The following is a 13,404-nucleotide window of genomic DNA, read 5'->3' as shown; positions in this document are numbered from 1 at the left end:
GAAATCTGAAATTCCAGTAGTGTTCTGTTTTCCCCAAATTGACTTTTTAAAAATGATTAATAAACATATATTTAAAATATTATACAGCACTTCACTGTGATATTATTAACAATTCTGTGTTCTTGGTAAGGCCCCTAGAAACTTTGTTTTTATTGACAGAAGTCTCAAAATTCTAAGAAGTGGAGCCAGGAGCAGTGGCTCATGCCTGTAATTCTAGCACTTTGGGAGGCCAAGGCAGGAGGATCACTTGAGCCCAGGAGTTTGAAACCAGCCTGGGCAATGTGGTGAGACCCCATCTCTACAGAAAAAAGAAGTTTTAATTCCAATAAGTGATAAAAATAAGAGAATGGAGACAAAAATCATAAATTCAATTCAGTTACACTCACATTATACAGGATGATCATCTTTTAGTTTATGTGCAGCCTTTTTACTTGACTATAGTTGTCTTCTAATAAAAGTGTGCTATAAATATGAATGTAAAATTTGCAAGTTATTATGGAAATTAACAAATTTGGAAAGGTATCAGTTTCGCTAAGTTACTGATCAGTGTACATCTTGCATAAAATAGAAAGAAATTAGTTTTGACATTGAAAATATAAACACACCCTGGCTGGGTGCGGTGGCTCACGCCTGTAATCCCAGCACTTTGGGAGGCCAAGGAGGGTGGATCACGAGGTCAGGAGATCGAGACCATTCTGGCTGACATGGTAAAACCCCGTCTCTACTAAAAAAACAAAAAATTAGCCAGGCGTGGTGGCGGGCGCCTGTAGTCCCAGCTGCTCGGGAGGCTGAGGCAGGAGAATGGCGTGAACCTGGGAGGCGGAGCTTGTAGTGAGCCGAGATTGCACCACTGCACTCCAGCCTGGGCGACAGAGCAAGAATCCGTCTCCAAAAAAAAAAAAAAATATATATATATATATATATACACACACACACACACACACACACATATATGTATAAACAAACCCTACAATATGAATTTGCGAAGGAAGACCATCTGATTTATGTGTATAAAACATTATGCCATTTCTAAAACTGGTAGTTCTTTCTTTTAATCACTCCCTCCTATTATGCTATATGAGAGGCTTATCATCCTCATAGTTTATGTTCCATATTATACAAGGTCATTTGGGATTCTTTGTTTTTGGAAAAATTAATAAACAGTATTTTATTAAAATGTTCAATTGTCACTTTGGGAGGCCGAGGTGGGAGGCCCTCTTGAGCCCAGGAGTTCGAGACCAGCTTGGGCAACATAGTGAGACAAAAAAAAAAGTTCAGTTGCAAAGCATTGTTAGTCTCTATAGTTGTAGCATGAAGATGTAAGTGTACTTGTGATTGAAATGGCTTTGCGATTTTGAAACTGCTTTTAGTTTTTGAGACAGGGTCTCTGCCTCCCAGCTAGAGTGCAGTGGTGCCGTCATAGCTCACTGCAGCTCAACCTTCCGGGCTCAAGCAATCCTCCCACCTCAGCCTCCCAGCTGCCAGGTAGCTGAGACCACAGGTACATAACCACTGCACTCGGCTAATTTTTTTGACTTTTAGTAGAGACAGGATCTCACTATGTTGCCTATGCTGATCTCTTAACTCCTGAGCTCAAGTGACCCTCCCACCTCAGCCTCTCAAAGTACTGGGATTACCTTACTTTACTGGGATAAGCTACTGCACTGGGCCTAAACTGCTTTTAAAGTATATAATTGGACACCTGTAAGTTGTCACTGCTACCTAGAGATCATTAATGGTAAGCCGGGTGGTTAATGGGCCAGGATGGTTCAGAGATGGGCAGTTAAAGAGAATCTAACTGAGAAACAGAAGGGAATGTATGTTTGTGTCCATGAAGGAGAGTTCGAGGAAGGGCTCATAAAGGAAGGATGAGGGAGAGGAAACACCCATGAACAGTGCCACGGCATGTCAGCTGTTTCATTGTGTGGCTTTATGTACAGTCTCCACAAATATGTAAAGACAGGTGGCTCACAACAGTACTACCACTAAGCTAGCTTTATGGAAGAAACATCTTAACAAAAGTTGTGCTGCGAGCAACGTTATCCACCTGTTCCAAGAGACGGTCAGGTGATATTTTGATTTTTTTTGGTCTCCGCTTTTCTTTTTTTTTTTTTTTCAATTTGAGAGCAGGTACTGTTTATTAACCGACCAGCTTAGAAAAATAATCGTGGTAGACACCTTTGTTCATTCTTCTAGTAAGCCTGTTGATCTGGTCCTCCCTGTTCCCAGCATCTCCACCTTCTACAAAATGGGTGGTCTTTTTCTTCATTCCTCCTTGTGGAGAAGATCATTTGAAGGGCCACAGGAAGTTACTTGCTTCTTTGAAGCATTTTCCAACAGTATAGATCCCATGAATCAGATCCTCCCTGCAGATGATGCCATATTTACCGAGAGATCAAGCCATCAAAGCGTCGTCTGTCAAAGCAACTCACTTCTTACTGATTTTGCCATAACCACGCTTGTAGATTAGTTCATTTACTGACTTCAGACTTGGGTGCTCCCATGCAATGTATGGTTCTACAATCCTCAGCATGTTAATTGAAGCCTTGTTGAGCTCTACAAAGGTTCCATTGAAGATTTGACGAAGGGAAGAAGCTGCAACACCTTTCGGACCTTTGGGCTCACACCATTGATACCTCTGATCCTGATGACAAACGCCAATTTGGGTTCTGCAGATACATAGAAGTTGCCAGCTTTTCTTGCCATCCTCACCATTCGAATTTCAGTTCTGTACATCTGCCTAAATTCCTTGCGATAGTGCTTTGCTTTTTCATAGATAAGCTTCCTCCTTGCCTTTCGAAGCATCTTTTGGGCCAACTTCTTTCTCAGGCGCTTGATCTTCAGCTCTGCGAAATTCCTCCACTTTTTCTTAAGGGTTTCTTGCACAGCAGGAACCTTCTTCTTCTCTTCTACACCCTCCATGGTTCCAGCCAGAAAAAGAGTGGTCTCTGCTTTTTAAAAATGGGTAAGAACACTAATAGGTTGTCTGACCTGTACTTAAAGTTGGAGATCAATATTGTCTATATACATTCCCCCCATGCTTAAGGCAGTTCGCTTCTCCTGTTAGGATAAAGATATCTGCAAATCACCCAGGCCATCCCGAGGAGAGCTGATCACTTCCACCTTTGCACCCCAGCATCCTTCATTCATGTGATGTGTGACTCATATCACACGGCATCTACAATTACTTCTTCGTGCATTTGCCACCCCCACTAGATTATGAGCTTCTGAAAAAGCGGAATGTATGCCTGCTTCCTCATCGAGTACCCCATTCCCAGCAAGGTAGCCCTTGGTAAATGTTTGTTTAGTGGACTGACAAAGCAGCCTTAATTATTCAATTCCCTTTCAATCCAACTATAAATAGTTAGATTCTACACAAACCAAATCCTCTTCTACCCCTATTGTTGGGTTTGAAATTTTTGAGGCAGAGTCTTGCTCTGTCCCCCAGGCAGGAGTGAAGTGGCACGATCTGGGCTCACTGCAACCTCCACCTCCCGGGTTCAAGTGATTCTCCTGCCTCAGCCTCCTGAGTAGCTGGGATTACAGGTGTGTGCCACCACGCCCGGCTAATTTTTGTATTTTTAGTAGAGACAGGGTTTCATCATGTTGGCCAGGCTGGTCTTGAACTCCTGACCTTGGGTGATCTGCCAACCTCGGCCTCCCAAAGTGTTGGGATTATAGGCGTGAGCCACCATGCCCAGCTGGGTTTGAAAAATCTTAGAGTTTAGGTAGAGCGCAGTGGTTCACGCCTGTAATCCCAGCACTTTGGGAGGCCAAGGCAGGTGAATCATTTGAGGCCAGGGGTTTGAGACCAGCCTGACCAACATGTTGAAACCCCTTCTCTACTAAAAATTCAAAAAAATTAGCCAGGCATGGTGGCAGGCACCTGTAATCCCAGCCTACTGGGAGACTGAGGCGGGCATAACACCTGAGGTTGGGAGTTCAAGACTAACCTGACCAACATGAAGAAACCCCATCTCTACTAAAAATACAAAAAATTAGCCGGGTATGGTGGTGCATGCCTGTAATCCCAGCTACCCGGGAGGCTGAGGCAGCAGAATCACTTGAACCCGGGAGGCAGAGGTTGCGGTGAGCCTAGATCATGCCATTGCACTCCAGCCTGGGCAACAAGAGTGAAACTCCATCTCAACTCCCACCCCTCCAAAAAAAAAAAAAAAAAGAACTTGGAAGTGTTTTCCCTTTCAAAATAAAATCTAAAGTAATAAAGCGATTAGTATTTCAAGAAGTAATATTTATTGAAAACAAATTTTGATGTACGTTAGTATACAACTACATTAAATAGAGTATACTTATATGTTATATATAGTATATGTATCCAAAAAAATCACAAACCTTCCACATGGTGCATATCGGTTTCATTATTTTATAGCTACAGTTCATATATTTAAAAATAGAGGAGGCAGCTGTTCCCAGGACAGCTGAAATTAACTTAGAGAAAGGGATTTGCAGCACAGTAGCTTTTTAAAAAGTTTTTGTGCCAAAAAAAAGTATATAATTGAATATCTGCTCTGAAAAATTAATCTTAATAGACCTTAAATGCAGCATTTTTAGGTGTTGTGCTGTGTTCTTGCAACAGAAGTGAACTTTTGTACTCTGAATATGGTCATTTAAAATCATAGATGTGTAGCTTTTCTTTTCTTTCCTTTTTTTTTTTTTTTTTTTGAGACAGAGTCTCCCTCTGTCACCAGGCTGAAGTACAGGGGCATGATCTCAGCTCACTGCAACCTCTGCCTGCTGGGTTCAAGCGATTCTCCTGCCTCAGCCTTCCCAGCAGCTGGGACAACAGGCATGTGCACCACGCCCAGCTAATTTTTGTATTTTTAGTAAAGACAGGATTTCACCCTGTTGGCCATGATGGTCTCCATCTCCTGACCTCATGATCCACCCACCTTGGCCTCCCAAAGTACTGGGATTGCAGGCATGAGCCACTGCGCCCAGCCTCATTTTTTTAAGTTGTAAGCCATGGTTACAATGACTCCAATAGAATGTACTTTTTCATTATTCACAGTCTGAGGCTCTAAGATACTTAAGTGGCTTATTTCATCAACATAACAAGGTTGTTTTTTCAAAAAAGCATTTGTGTATGGATCACTGCTCCTTAACTAAGGTTAAGTCTGCCTCAAGGTTAAGTCTGCACTCAAGGCTGCAGGCTCTCATCTGATCCTTTTCTTCTTATCCAGTCTAGACAACCTGGTACCTCACCTCTGCCATGAGAGTCTATCTTTAAAAGGAAATCACCCTGAAGGGTTGTGTTGTTCCGTCTCTAGTCTCCAGAAGACAGGTCACAACCCTATCTCAGAACAACTTGAGCCCTAGATGGAGAGTCAAGATCTGGGTACATGTACCCCACTACTGCAACCCAGTAGGTACTCAGGAAAAATGAACGAGGCAAGAGGCCAGTTTCTAGAAGCAGGACACAGAGTCACAACAAAACCAGCATCAAGGGTGACATAATTGTCAAAGCACAAGACATCTTATATTCCCGTAGGATCAAGACTGGTTCCAGAGGTGCTGTAGGAGCTCAGTCAAGTGCTAAAAGGCATCAGGGGGATGCAGCAAGGGGTTGTGGAGATAAAAACTGAGCCAGATATTGCACCAATTCCCAATACTTCTTTCATATGTATTCTAGCCAGAGGCCCACAGGCTGCACTACCTATGAGTCAAGGTAGCCCCTACCTTCCTTTAATTTGGCTAATGACTTTTTTTTTTTTTTTTTGAGATGGAGTCTCACTCTTGTCACCCAGGCTGGAGTGCAGTGGCGTGATCTCAGTTCACTGCAACCTCTGCCTCGCAGGTTCAAGTGATTCTCCTGAGCAGCTGGGATTACAGGTGCTCACCACCACGCCCTGCTAAATTTTGTACTTTTAGTAGAGACAGGGTTTCGCCATGTTGGCCATGCTGGTCTTGAACTCCTGACCTCAGGTGATCCACCGGCCTCAGCCTCCCAAAGTGCTGGGATTACAGGCGTGAGCCACCGCACCCGGCCATGACTTTTTCTTTTTAAGTCCAAATATAGCATAAAAGATTTCCCTGAAGAAAGAAAGCTTTAGAATCAAGCAGATATGTGATTCAGTAATGTCTTTACCATTGACTGGCCATTTAATATTGAATTTAAACAGCCTTTCTGATTTCCTGCCATATTTTCTGCTAAACAGATATTTCAATGTAGTCCCAGTAATATGGTTGTCATAATTAAGATTAATTTCAGCATATAGGAAAGAATGGTTATTCCCAAACTTGTCTACAGATTGGAATCACCTAGGGAAGGTCAAAAAATACAGATGCCTATGCCCCTGCCTCCTCCACCCGCAAGAGTATTTCTGTGACACAGCCTAGTCCTCTTTGGAATTTTTGGCCTCCCTAAATGCTGGGATTATAGGCGTGAGCCACCACACCCGACTAATTTTTGTATTTTTAGTAGAGACAGTGTTTCACCATGTTGGCTAGGCTGGTCTTGAACTCCTGACCTCAGGTGATCCACCCGCCTCGACCACCCAAAGTGCTGGGACTACATACAGGTGTGAACCTCCACGCCCAGCCTCCTCTCTGTTTTCTCTTGGGACATCTGAAGATGGTGTCAGGCTGTGATTCCACTTGTGGCCAGACATAGGAGAATGTAGAAAGCTCCCGTGCCATGTGCTATAATCTCCCACAGAATGAGAAGAGAAGGGGGCAAAGATGAGTGACTCTGCAAGGGGCAGCTCACGGAGACCCAGTGAAGGCAACATCTAAGCAGTTTCATTCCGAGTCCACCGCACGGTAAAGCCCCTGAATGCTAATTGAAAAGTAACCTTGGAAACAAGAGCCTGGTATTGTACTCTTGCAGGGGCCGATATGGGAATGAGCCAGGACATACAAAGGATTAGTCCAAGACGGAGTTTCAACTGGTCCTGAGTTCCCTTATTTTTTGGCTTTTATTTTCAACTTTGTAGCATTAAATCCTTTGTCTCCTGTTCCTGGGCCAGCCATCTGAATGTATCAAAGTTCCAAAAAGTTGAATCTGTGGCTTTTTAGTTTCAGTGTCCTTTAATGGCTCTTGGAGAGAGAGTCTGAATTCTGAGAGCCAGGGAACCATCTAAATCATTCTAAGATTTAGAAGCCAGCATCGTCTCCCCTTTCCACAAAATAGGACTATAAAGCTGCAGTGTTTCAGATGTTGGGGGAGGGGGCTGTCCCTTCACCAGCTGTATGAGTTATGATGTGCTTATGAATAAAAGTAATACTTGGTGGTTCTCAGTGTCTGAAGACTAGAATACTGTTTGATGTCCAAAGCTTATATTATACTCTCTTTCTGATTCAGAGCAAATTCTCAAATTTTATCCCAGTAACAGAGAAAACATTTCAAATACTGGTGAGGAAAATGGTCAGTCTCAGGAACTGTGAAATCATTTTCTACTTGACCTAAGAAACCTGATGGAATTAGGCTGCTCTTTATTAGAAACAACGACCATTGCAAATTAAATCTTCAGGAGATGAGGCCTCCAGCCTGCAGGGTTTCTAAAACATGCATTCTGAATAAGACAATAATATTTTATTTTCAGGGTAATTCTACGCTTAATAGGAATTATATAAGTACTTTGAAAATAGCGTGTTTTTTTGTTTGTTTTGCTTTGAGACAGGGTCTCACTCTTTTCCAGGCTGGGGTACAGTGGCGTGATCTCGTCTCACTGCAACCTCTGCCCCCCAGGCTTAGGTGATCCTCCCACCTCAGCCTCCACAGTAGCTGGGACTACAGGCATGTATCACCATGCTCAGCTAATTTTTTTGTATTTTTTGTAGAGACAGGGTCTCACTTTGTTGCCCAGGCTGGTTTCAAACTCCTGGGCTCAAGCGATCCAAGCAATCTACCCTCCTCGACTTCCCAAAGTGCTTAGATTCCAGGCGTGAGCCACCATGCCCGAGCCAGCATGTTTTGTTTTGTTTTTAACTGAAAACTACTATAGATTAAGAATCTCTGATTTTGATACTGCATAATAGTAAGTTGTTTATGACAATAAGGATATTCTGTTTTCGTGAATATTTGGCACTTACGTAATGTTTTACCTTTCACATTTGATATTGAAAATTGATGAGTCCAAGCCACATATCCATTACTCCCAATTTTTTAAGCTTCCTGACTATTGGATTTGTTTATAATTCCCTATTATAGGTACACAGTTCTACTTGAGGGTTTAAAAGTATAACAGGGCCAGGCACAGTGGCTCACACCTGTAATCCCTGCAGTTTGGGAGGCTGAGGCGGGTGGATAATTTGAGGTCAGGAGTTTGAGACCAGACTGGCCAACATGGCAAAACCCTGTCTTTACTAAAGATACAAAAATTAGCTGGGCTTGGTGGCGCATATCTGTAATCCCAGCTACTCGGGAGGCTGAGGCAGGAGAATTGCTTAAACCTGGGAGGCAGAGGTTGTAGGGAGCCGAGATCACGCCACTGCCGTCCAGCCTGGGCAACAGAACAAGACTCCATCTCAAATATGAATAAATAAATAAAAGCAAAACAGTATATAGGCCACGTTTGCTGTATATTTGTGTTTCTATCTACCAGTTCTAAGTTCTGTGAAAATATCATCTATGGGGTCCATAAAAACTGGCACTTTGGGAGACCAGGGTAGGAGGATTACTTAAGGTGTTCAAGACCAGCCTGGGCAACATAGTGCGACCTCATCTCTACAAAAAAAAATAAATAAATAAAAATCAGCCAGTCAGAGTGGCACGTGCCTGTTGTCCCAGCTATTCAGGAGGCTGAGGCAGGAGAATCGCTTGAGCTCAGGAGTTTGAGGCTGCAGTGAGCTATGTTCACGCCACTGCACACAGCCTGGGCAATATAGTGAGACCCTGTCTCCTTAAAAAAAAAAAAAAAGCAAAACTGAACTAAAGCAAGTCCCTCTCTTGTCTATCACGTCGTATTGCCATTTGAATTTGTTAGGCTTTCACACTGAAAACAAAGGTTGTGCTTTACATAGCAGTGAACATAAGAATAACCATAGCTCTTGGATCAGGAAGAATTTAATTTTCAGTTGATTCACTAACAGCCAACAGTTGATGAAAAGTCATATGGATCCTGGACCCTCATTACCTTTGGGTTGGACAAGCATCCCGGTCACATATGGTCCTTGTTTGGGGGTCAGTTTGAGGCAGGCATATTTGGAAAATCAGGTCCAGAGAGTTTCTGTATCTCTCTCTTTCACTGCTCAAAAAGGTTTGGAAGCATCCAATCACCACTGAGTATTTTTACCCTCCCCCACACCCCATTGGTGGTTACAGTTTCCAGTGTCTCAAAAGAGCTAATCGTTTTATCGGTTGGATCACTTTTTTCTTGTGATTCTAAATTGGCCAAGCCCCGGTGTCATTTAGATCCTGAGCCTTGGACCTGGACTTGGGAGTATGGCTCGTTTGCCTCTGATTTGGCAGCAGGGCTCATCACCACACAGATCCTACTGACAGGGCCACACAGCTAAGTCATGTTCCATGTTCCCAAGCTGGAGCTGCCATGGTTCAGACCCTCCCAAACAGACCCATGATGCACAGGTGTGCCCTTTGGGAGCCTTTGCTGAGGCTTCAACCCCACTCCCTCATCGGCAGCAGGTTTTGACTCACTTGGGCAAAATCCCAGCAAGGGCACAGTCTCAATGTAATGCTGTGTCTTCTCTCTTCTCAGGGTCCTGTAGCATCCACAGTATCAGCGTTTTCTGTCCTCTCCTCTGGGCCTGGCCTTCCTCCACCCCCTCCTCCCCCGCCTCCTCCAGGGCCACCTCCACTTTTCGAGAATGAAGGCAAAAAAGAGGAGTCTTCTCCTTCACGCTCAGCTTTATTTGCCCAGCTTAACCAGGGAGAAGCAATTACGAAAGGTGAGAGAGAAAACAAGACCTGGAAGCTGCCTCCCTTTCCCTCTGGCTCCCAGACACAGTGAGCTGCCGGAGCCCCAGAGACGGATGCATCACTCCATCCCTGCCTCCAGCATGCAGGGAGAGGGGCCGCTGGTGCTGGGAAGACAGGAGCCTGCCATGTTCCTTATGTCCATGCAGAGGGGCTCAGGGGGTCACTGTGTAGACCAGAAAGAAGAACTCAGAGACTCTGGGTTCCAAATGGATCACTGTGCTGCATCCTTGCTTTAGCCCTCGGTGCTTGCACATCATCATTTACAACCAAGGCATCAAGATCAAGTGAAATAAAAATAGCAGGCTGGGCATGCTGGCTCATGCCTGTAATCACAGCACTTTGAGAGGCCAAGGTGGGCCGATTGCTAGAGCCCAGGAGTTCAAGACCAGCCTGGGCAACATAGTGAGACTCCGTATTTACCAAAAATAAACAGAAATTAGCTGGGCATTGTGGCAGACACCTGCAGTTCTAGCTACTAAGGAATCTGAGGTGGGAGAATTGCTTGAGTCCAGGAGGTGGAGGCTGCAGTGAGCTGGAGTGCACTACTGCACTCCAGCCTGGGTGACAGAGTGAGACCTTGTCTCTAAATAAATAAAAGTAAATAAATAAAAATGGCAAACATTAGCTCCTCTGTCCTGAAGCAGTGTTCAGGCTTGTCAAAGAATTATATCCCACTATACCGGGCTTGGAGCTAAGAATCCAAAATTCTAAATTTTTCTCTGGCTCCAACTGGCTCTGCTATGCCCTGTGAAACTCATTTGCAAAGTAAAGGAATGGATTCATAAAGTCAATTCCATATTCTGATATATACTCACTGGAATGCCCTAACCTTTTAGGCTGTGTCTAGAGAATGATTTAGCCATAAGAGAAGAAGTAAGATGTGATCCTTTTTCGTCAGGTATTTGCTCTTTGCAGGATTTTTATCTATCATTTTATATCTCAACAGAAGAGGTTCCTTAAATTAAAAAAAAAAAAAAAATACTTGGCCGGTGCAGTGGCTCACGCCTATAATCCCAGCACTTTGGGAGGCCAGCGGGGGCAGATCACCTGAGGTCAGGAGTTCGAGGACCAGCGTGGCCAACATGGTGAAACCCTGTGTCTACTAAAAATACAAAAATTAGCCAAGCGTGATGGTGCATGCCTGTAATCCCAACTACTCAGGAGGCTGAGGCAGGAGAATCGCTTGAACCCGGGAGGCAGAGGTTGCAGGGAGCTGAGATCGCACCACTGCACTCCAGCCTGGGTGACAGAGGGAGACTCCATGTCCAGAAAAAAAAAAAAAAAAAAAAAACTTACAGTGCTTCCATCAACTGTAAACTTGTACAGGACTCAGCTCCTGCATGCTGACTTGGACAAAGCACTAGACTGTTTTGAAAGTTGCATTACCAAAAGTTCTTATGCTCTTTCTTTACAGCATGTTCATCTAGCAAGTTAGAGACATCTCCCTTTGCATAAAATAAATGTGTCCATGTGTGTTGTCCTCCTAGGGCTCCGCCATGTCACAGATGACCAGAAGACATACAAAAATCCCAGCCTGCGTGCTCAAGGAGGGCAAACTCGATCTCCTACCAAAAGTCACACTCCAAGTCCCACATCTCCTAAATCTCATCCTTCTCAGAAACATGCCCCAGTGTTGGAGTTGGAAGGAAAGAAATGGAGAGTGGTAAGTGAAGCATTTTAACCTTTATTTTCCTGACACGTGCCAATGAAAGGAGCAACAGTCAAACCATTTACCAAGATCTGAAGGATTTCTTTTTTAAAAATTTTTTTATTGATACATAACATTTGTACATATTTATGGGGTACCTGTGATATTTTGTTATATGCATAGAATGTATAACGATTGGCCAGGTTCAGTGGCTCATGTCTGTAATCCTGGCGCTTTGGGAGGGCTGAGGTGGGAGGATCACCTGAGCTCAGGAGTTCGAGACCAGCCTGGCCAACATGGTGAAACCCTATCTCTACTAAAAATACAAAAATTAGCCAGGCATGGTGGCACGCGCCTGTAATCCCAGCTACTTGAGAGACTGAGACAGGAGAATCACTTGAACCCGGGAGGCAGAGGTTGCAGCGAGCTGAGATCATGCTACTGCACTCCAGCCTGGGTGACAGAGTGAGACTCTGTCTCAAAAAAAAGAGAAGGGGTAATGATCAAGTCAGGATATTTGGGGTGTCCATTACCTTGAGTATTTGTCATTTCTATGTGGTAGGAACATTTCAAGGCCTCTTTTCTAGCTATTTTGAAATATATAAGACAGTGCTGTTAACTACAGTTACCCTACTCTGCTATCGAAAGTTAGGATTTATTCCTTCTGACTATATATTTGTACCTATTAACCACCTAAGTGAAGTGGCAGAGGCAAAAACCACTGGCTAGAGTAGAAACCAGGGCGTTTCTGAATGCTTCCATAAACTTTATTTTCACAGGTTCTCATGCATTCTTTTCTTCAACTTTTTAAATTATTTTGTAAGTGGTAGTAAAATACACGTAACATAAAATGGACTATTCACTGTGTTTAAGTGTCCAGTTCAGTGGCATTAAGTCTGTTCACATGGTCGTGCTGCCATCACCACCACCCAGCACAGAACTCTTTTCATCTTGCAGAACCAAGAGTCTGTACCCTTAACCAATAGCTCCCTATTTCTCCCCCTGCACCCCTCCCAGCCCCTGGCAATTACCATTCTACTTTCTGTCTCTATGGATTTAGCTATTCTTTCTCTAAGCTTTTAATCAGGCAGCAAGACAGACTGTTAATCTATGGAACTGGGAAGTCTGCCCCACTCTCACGTGCTGGGAGATGTTTCGTCCGGTCCCACAGATAGAGGGATTGATTCCTCTGTACCCTACTGCTGCCACCCCGCACTGTCTGGGCTAACTGTGTGAGCAGGACGCAGACACTTCAAATGGGAGTGAAAGCTGGTGTCTCCTGTTGATCTGGAGGGCTTCCCTAAAGATGAAGGACCAGAGTCCCTGGAGAGTTGTCATCGCCTTGAAAACACACGGGGCTTAGACCACTGCTGTGACCCTTCACCAGCCTGTTTGCCCAACTCCTGTTTGACACAGCAGGTTTTGCTGCAGCATCGAGTCCAGACTTGGCATCAAGGTCTCAACAAAAAGCTCTCACATCCCTGCTCCAGCCTCCCACCTGCTAGGGTGCCTGATGCCGGATGTTTACAAAGAGATACTGACGTGCTTCCAAGAAGTGGTTCCGTGTTTCCCATCCTAACAATGAGAGTAAGACCTGTGGTTTCATCCATAAGGAGATGGTTCCGAACGAATATACTGCAAAGCCATACTTCATGCTGAGCTCGTAGCAATTTCAGTGTGCAGTGGATTCCGTTTATGTATCCTTATGTATTTGTATTTGTCTTAATTCTAGGAGTACCAAGAGGACAGGAATGACCTTGTGATTTCAGAGACTGAGCTGAAACAAGTGGCTTACATTTTCAAATGCGAAAAATCAACTCTTCAGATAAAAGGGAAAGTAAACTCCATTATAATTGGT

The 13,404-nt window shown here is 44.0% G+C and overlaps 1 protein-coding gene and 1 pseudogene across 3 annotated transcripts in view; one reads left to right on the top strand and one right to left on the bottom strand.

The window, feature by feature from the left end:
* Window positions 1-13,404, top strand: part of LOC105482489 (cyclase associated actin cytoskeleton regulatory protein 2) — a 166,499-nt gene that overhangs the window by 138,963 nt on the left and 14,132 nt on the right. For all 3 annotated transcript variants that reach the window (XM_071097585.1, XM_071097584.1, XM_011742624.3), the window contains 3 exons: window positions 9,678-9,867; window positions 11,386-11,561; window positions 13,279-13,402. In XM_071097585.1, the coding sequence (XP_070953686.1) occupies window positions 9,678-9,867; window positions 11,386-11,561; window positions 13,279-13,402 (490 nt within the window). The remainder of the gene's footprint in view (window positions 1-9,677; window positions 9,868-11,385; window positions 11,562-13,278; window positions 13,403-13,404) is intronic.
* Window positions 2,141-2,922, bottom strand: LOC112426792 (large ribosomal subunit protein uL30 pseudogene; annotated as a pseudogene).

Source organism: Macaca nemestrina, chromosome 5 (genome assembly GCF_043159975.1).
Source record: "Macaca nemestrina isolate mMacNem1 chromosome 5, mMacNem.hap1, whole genome shotgun sequence".
NCBI classification, from domain to species: Eukaryota; Metazoa; Chordata; class Mammalia; order Primates; family Cercopithecidae; genus Macaca; species Macaca nemestrina.
Note: the sequence above shows the minus strand (reverse complement) of the source record. Positions and strands in the feature narration are given on the sequence as shown.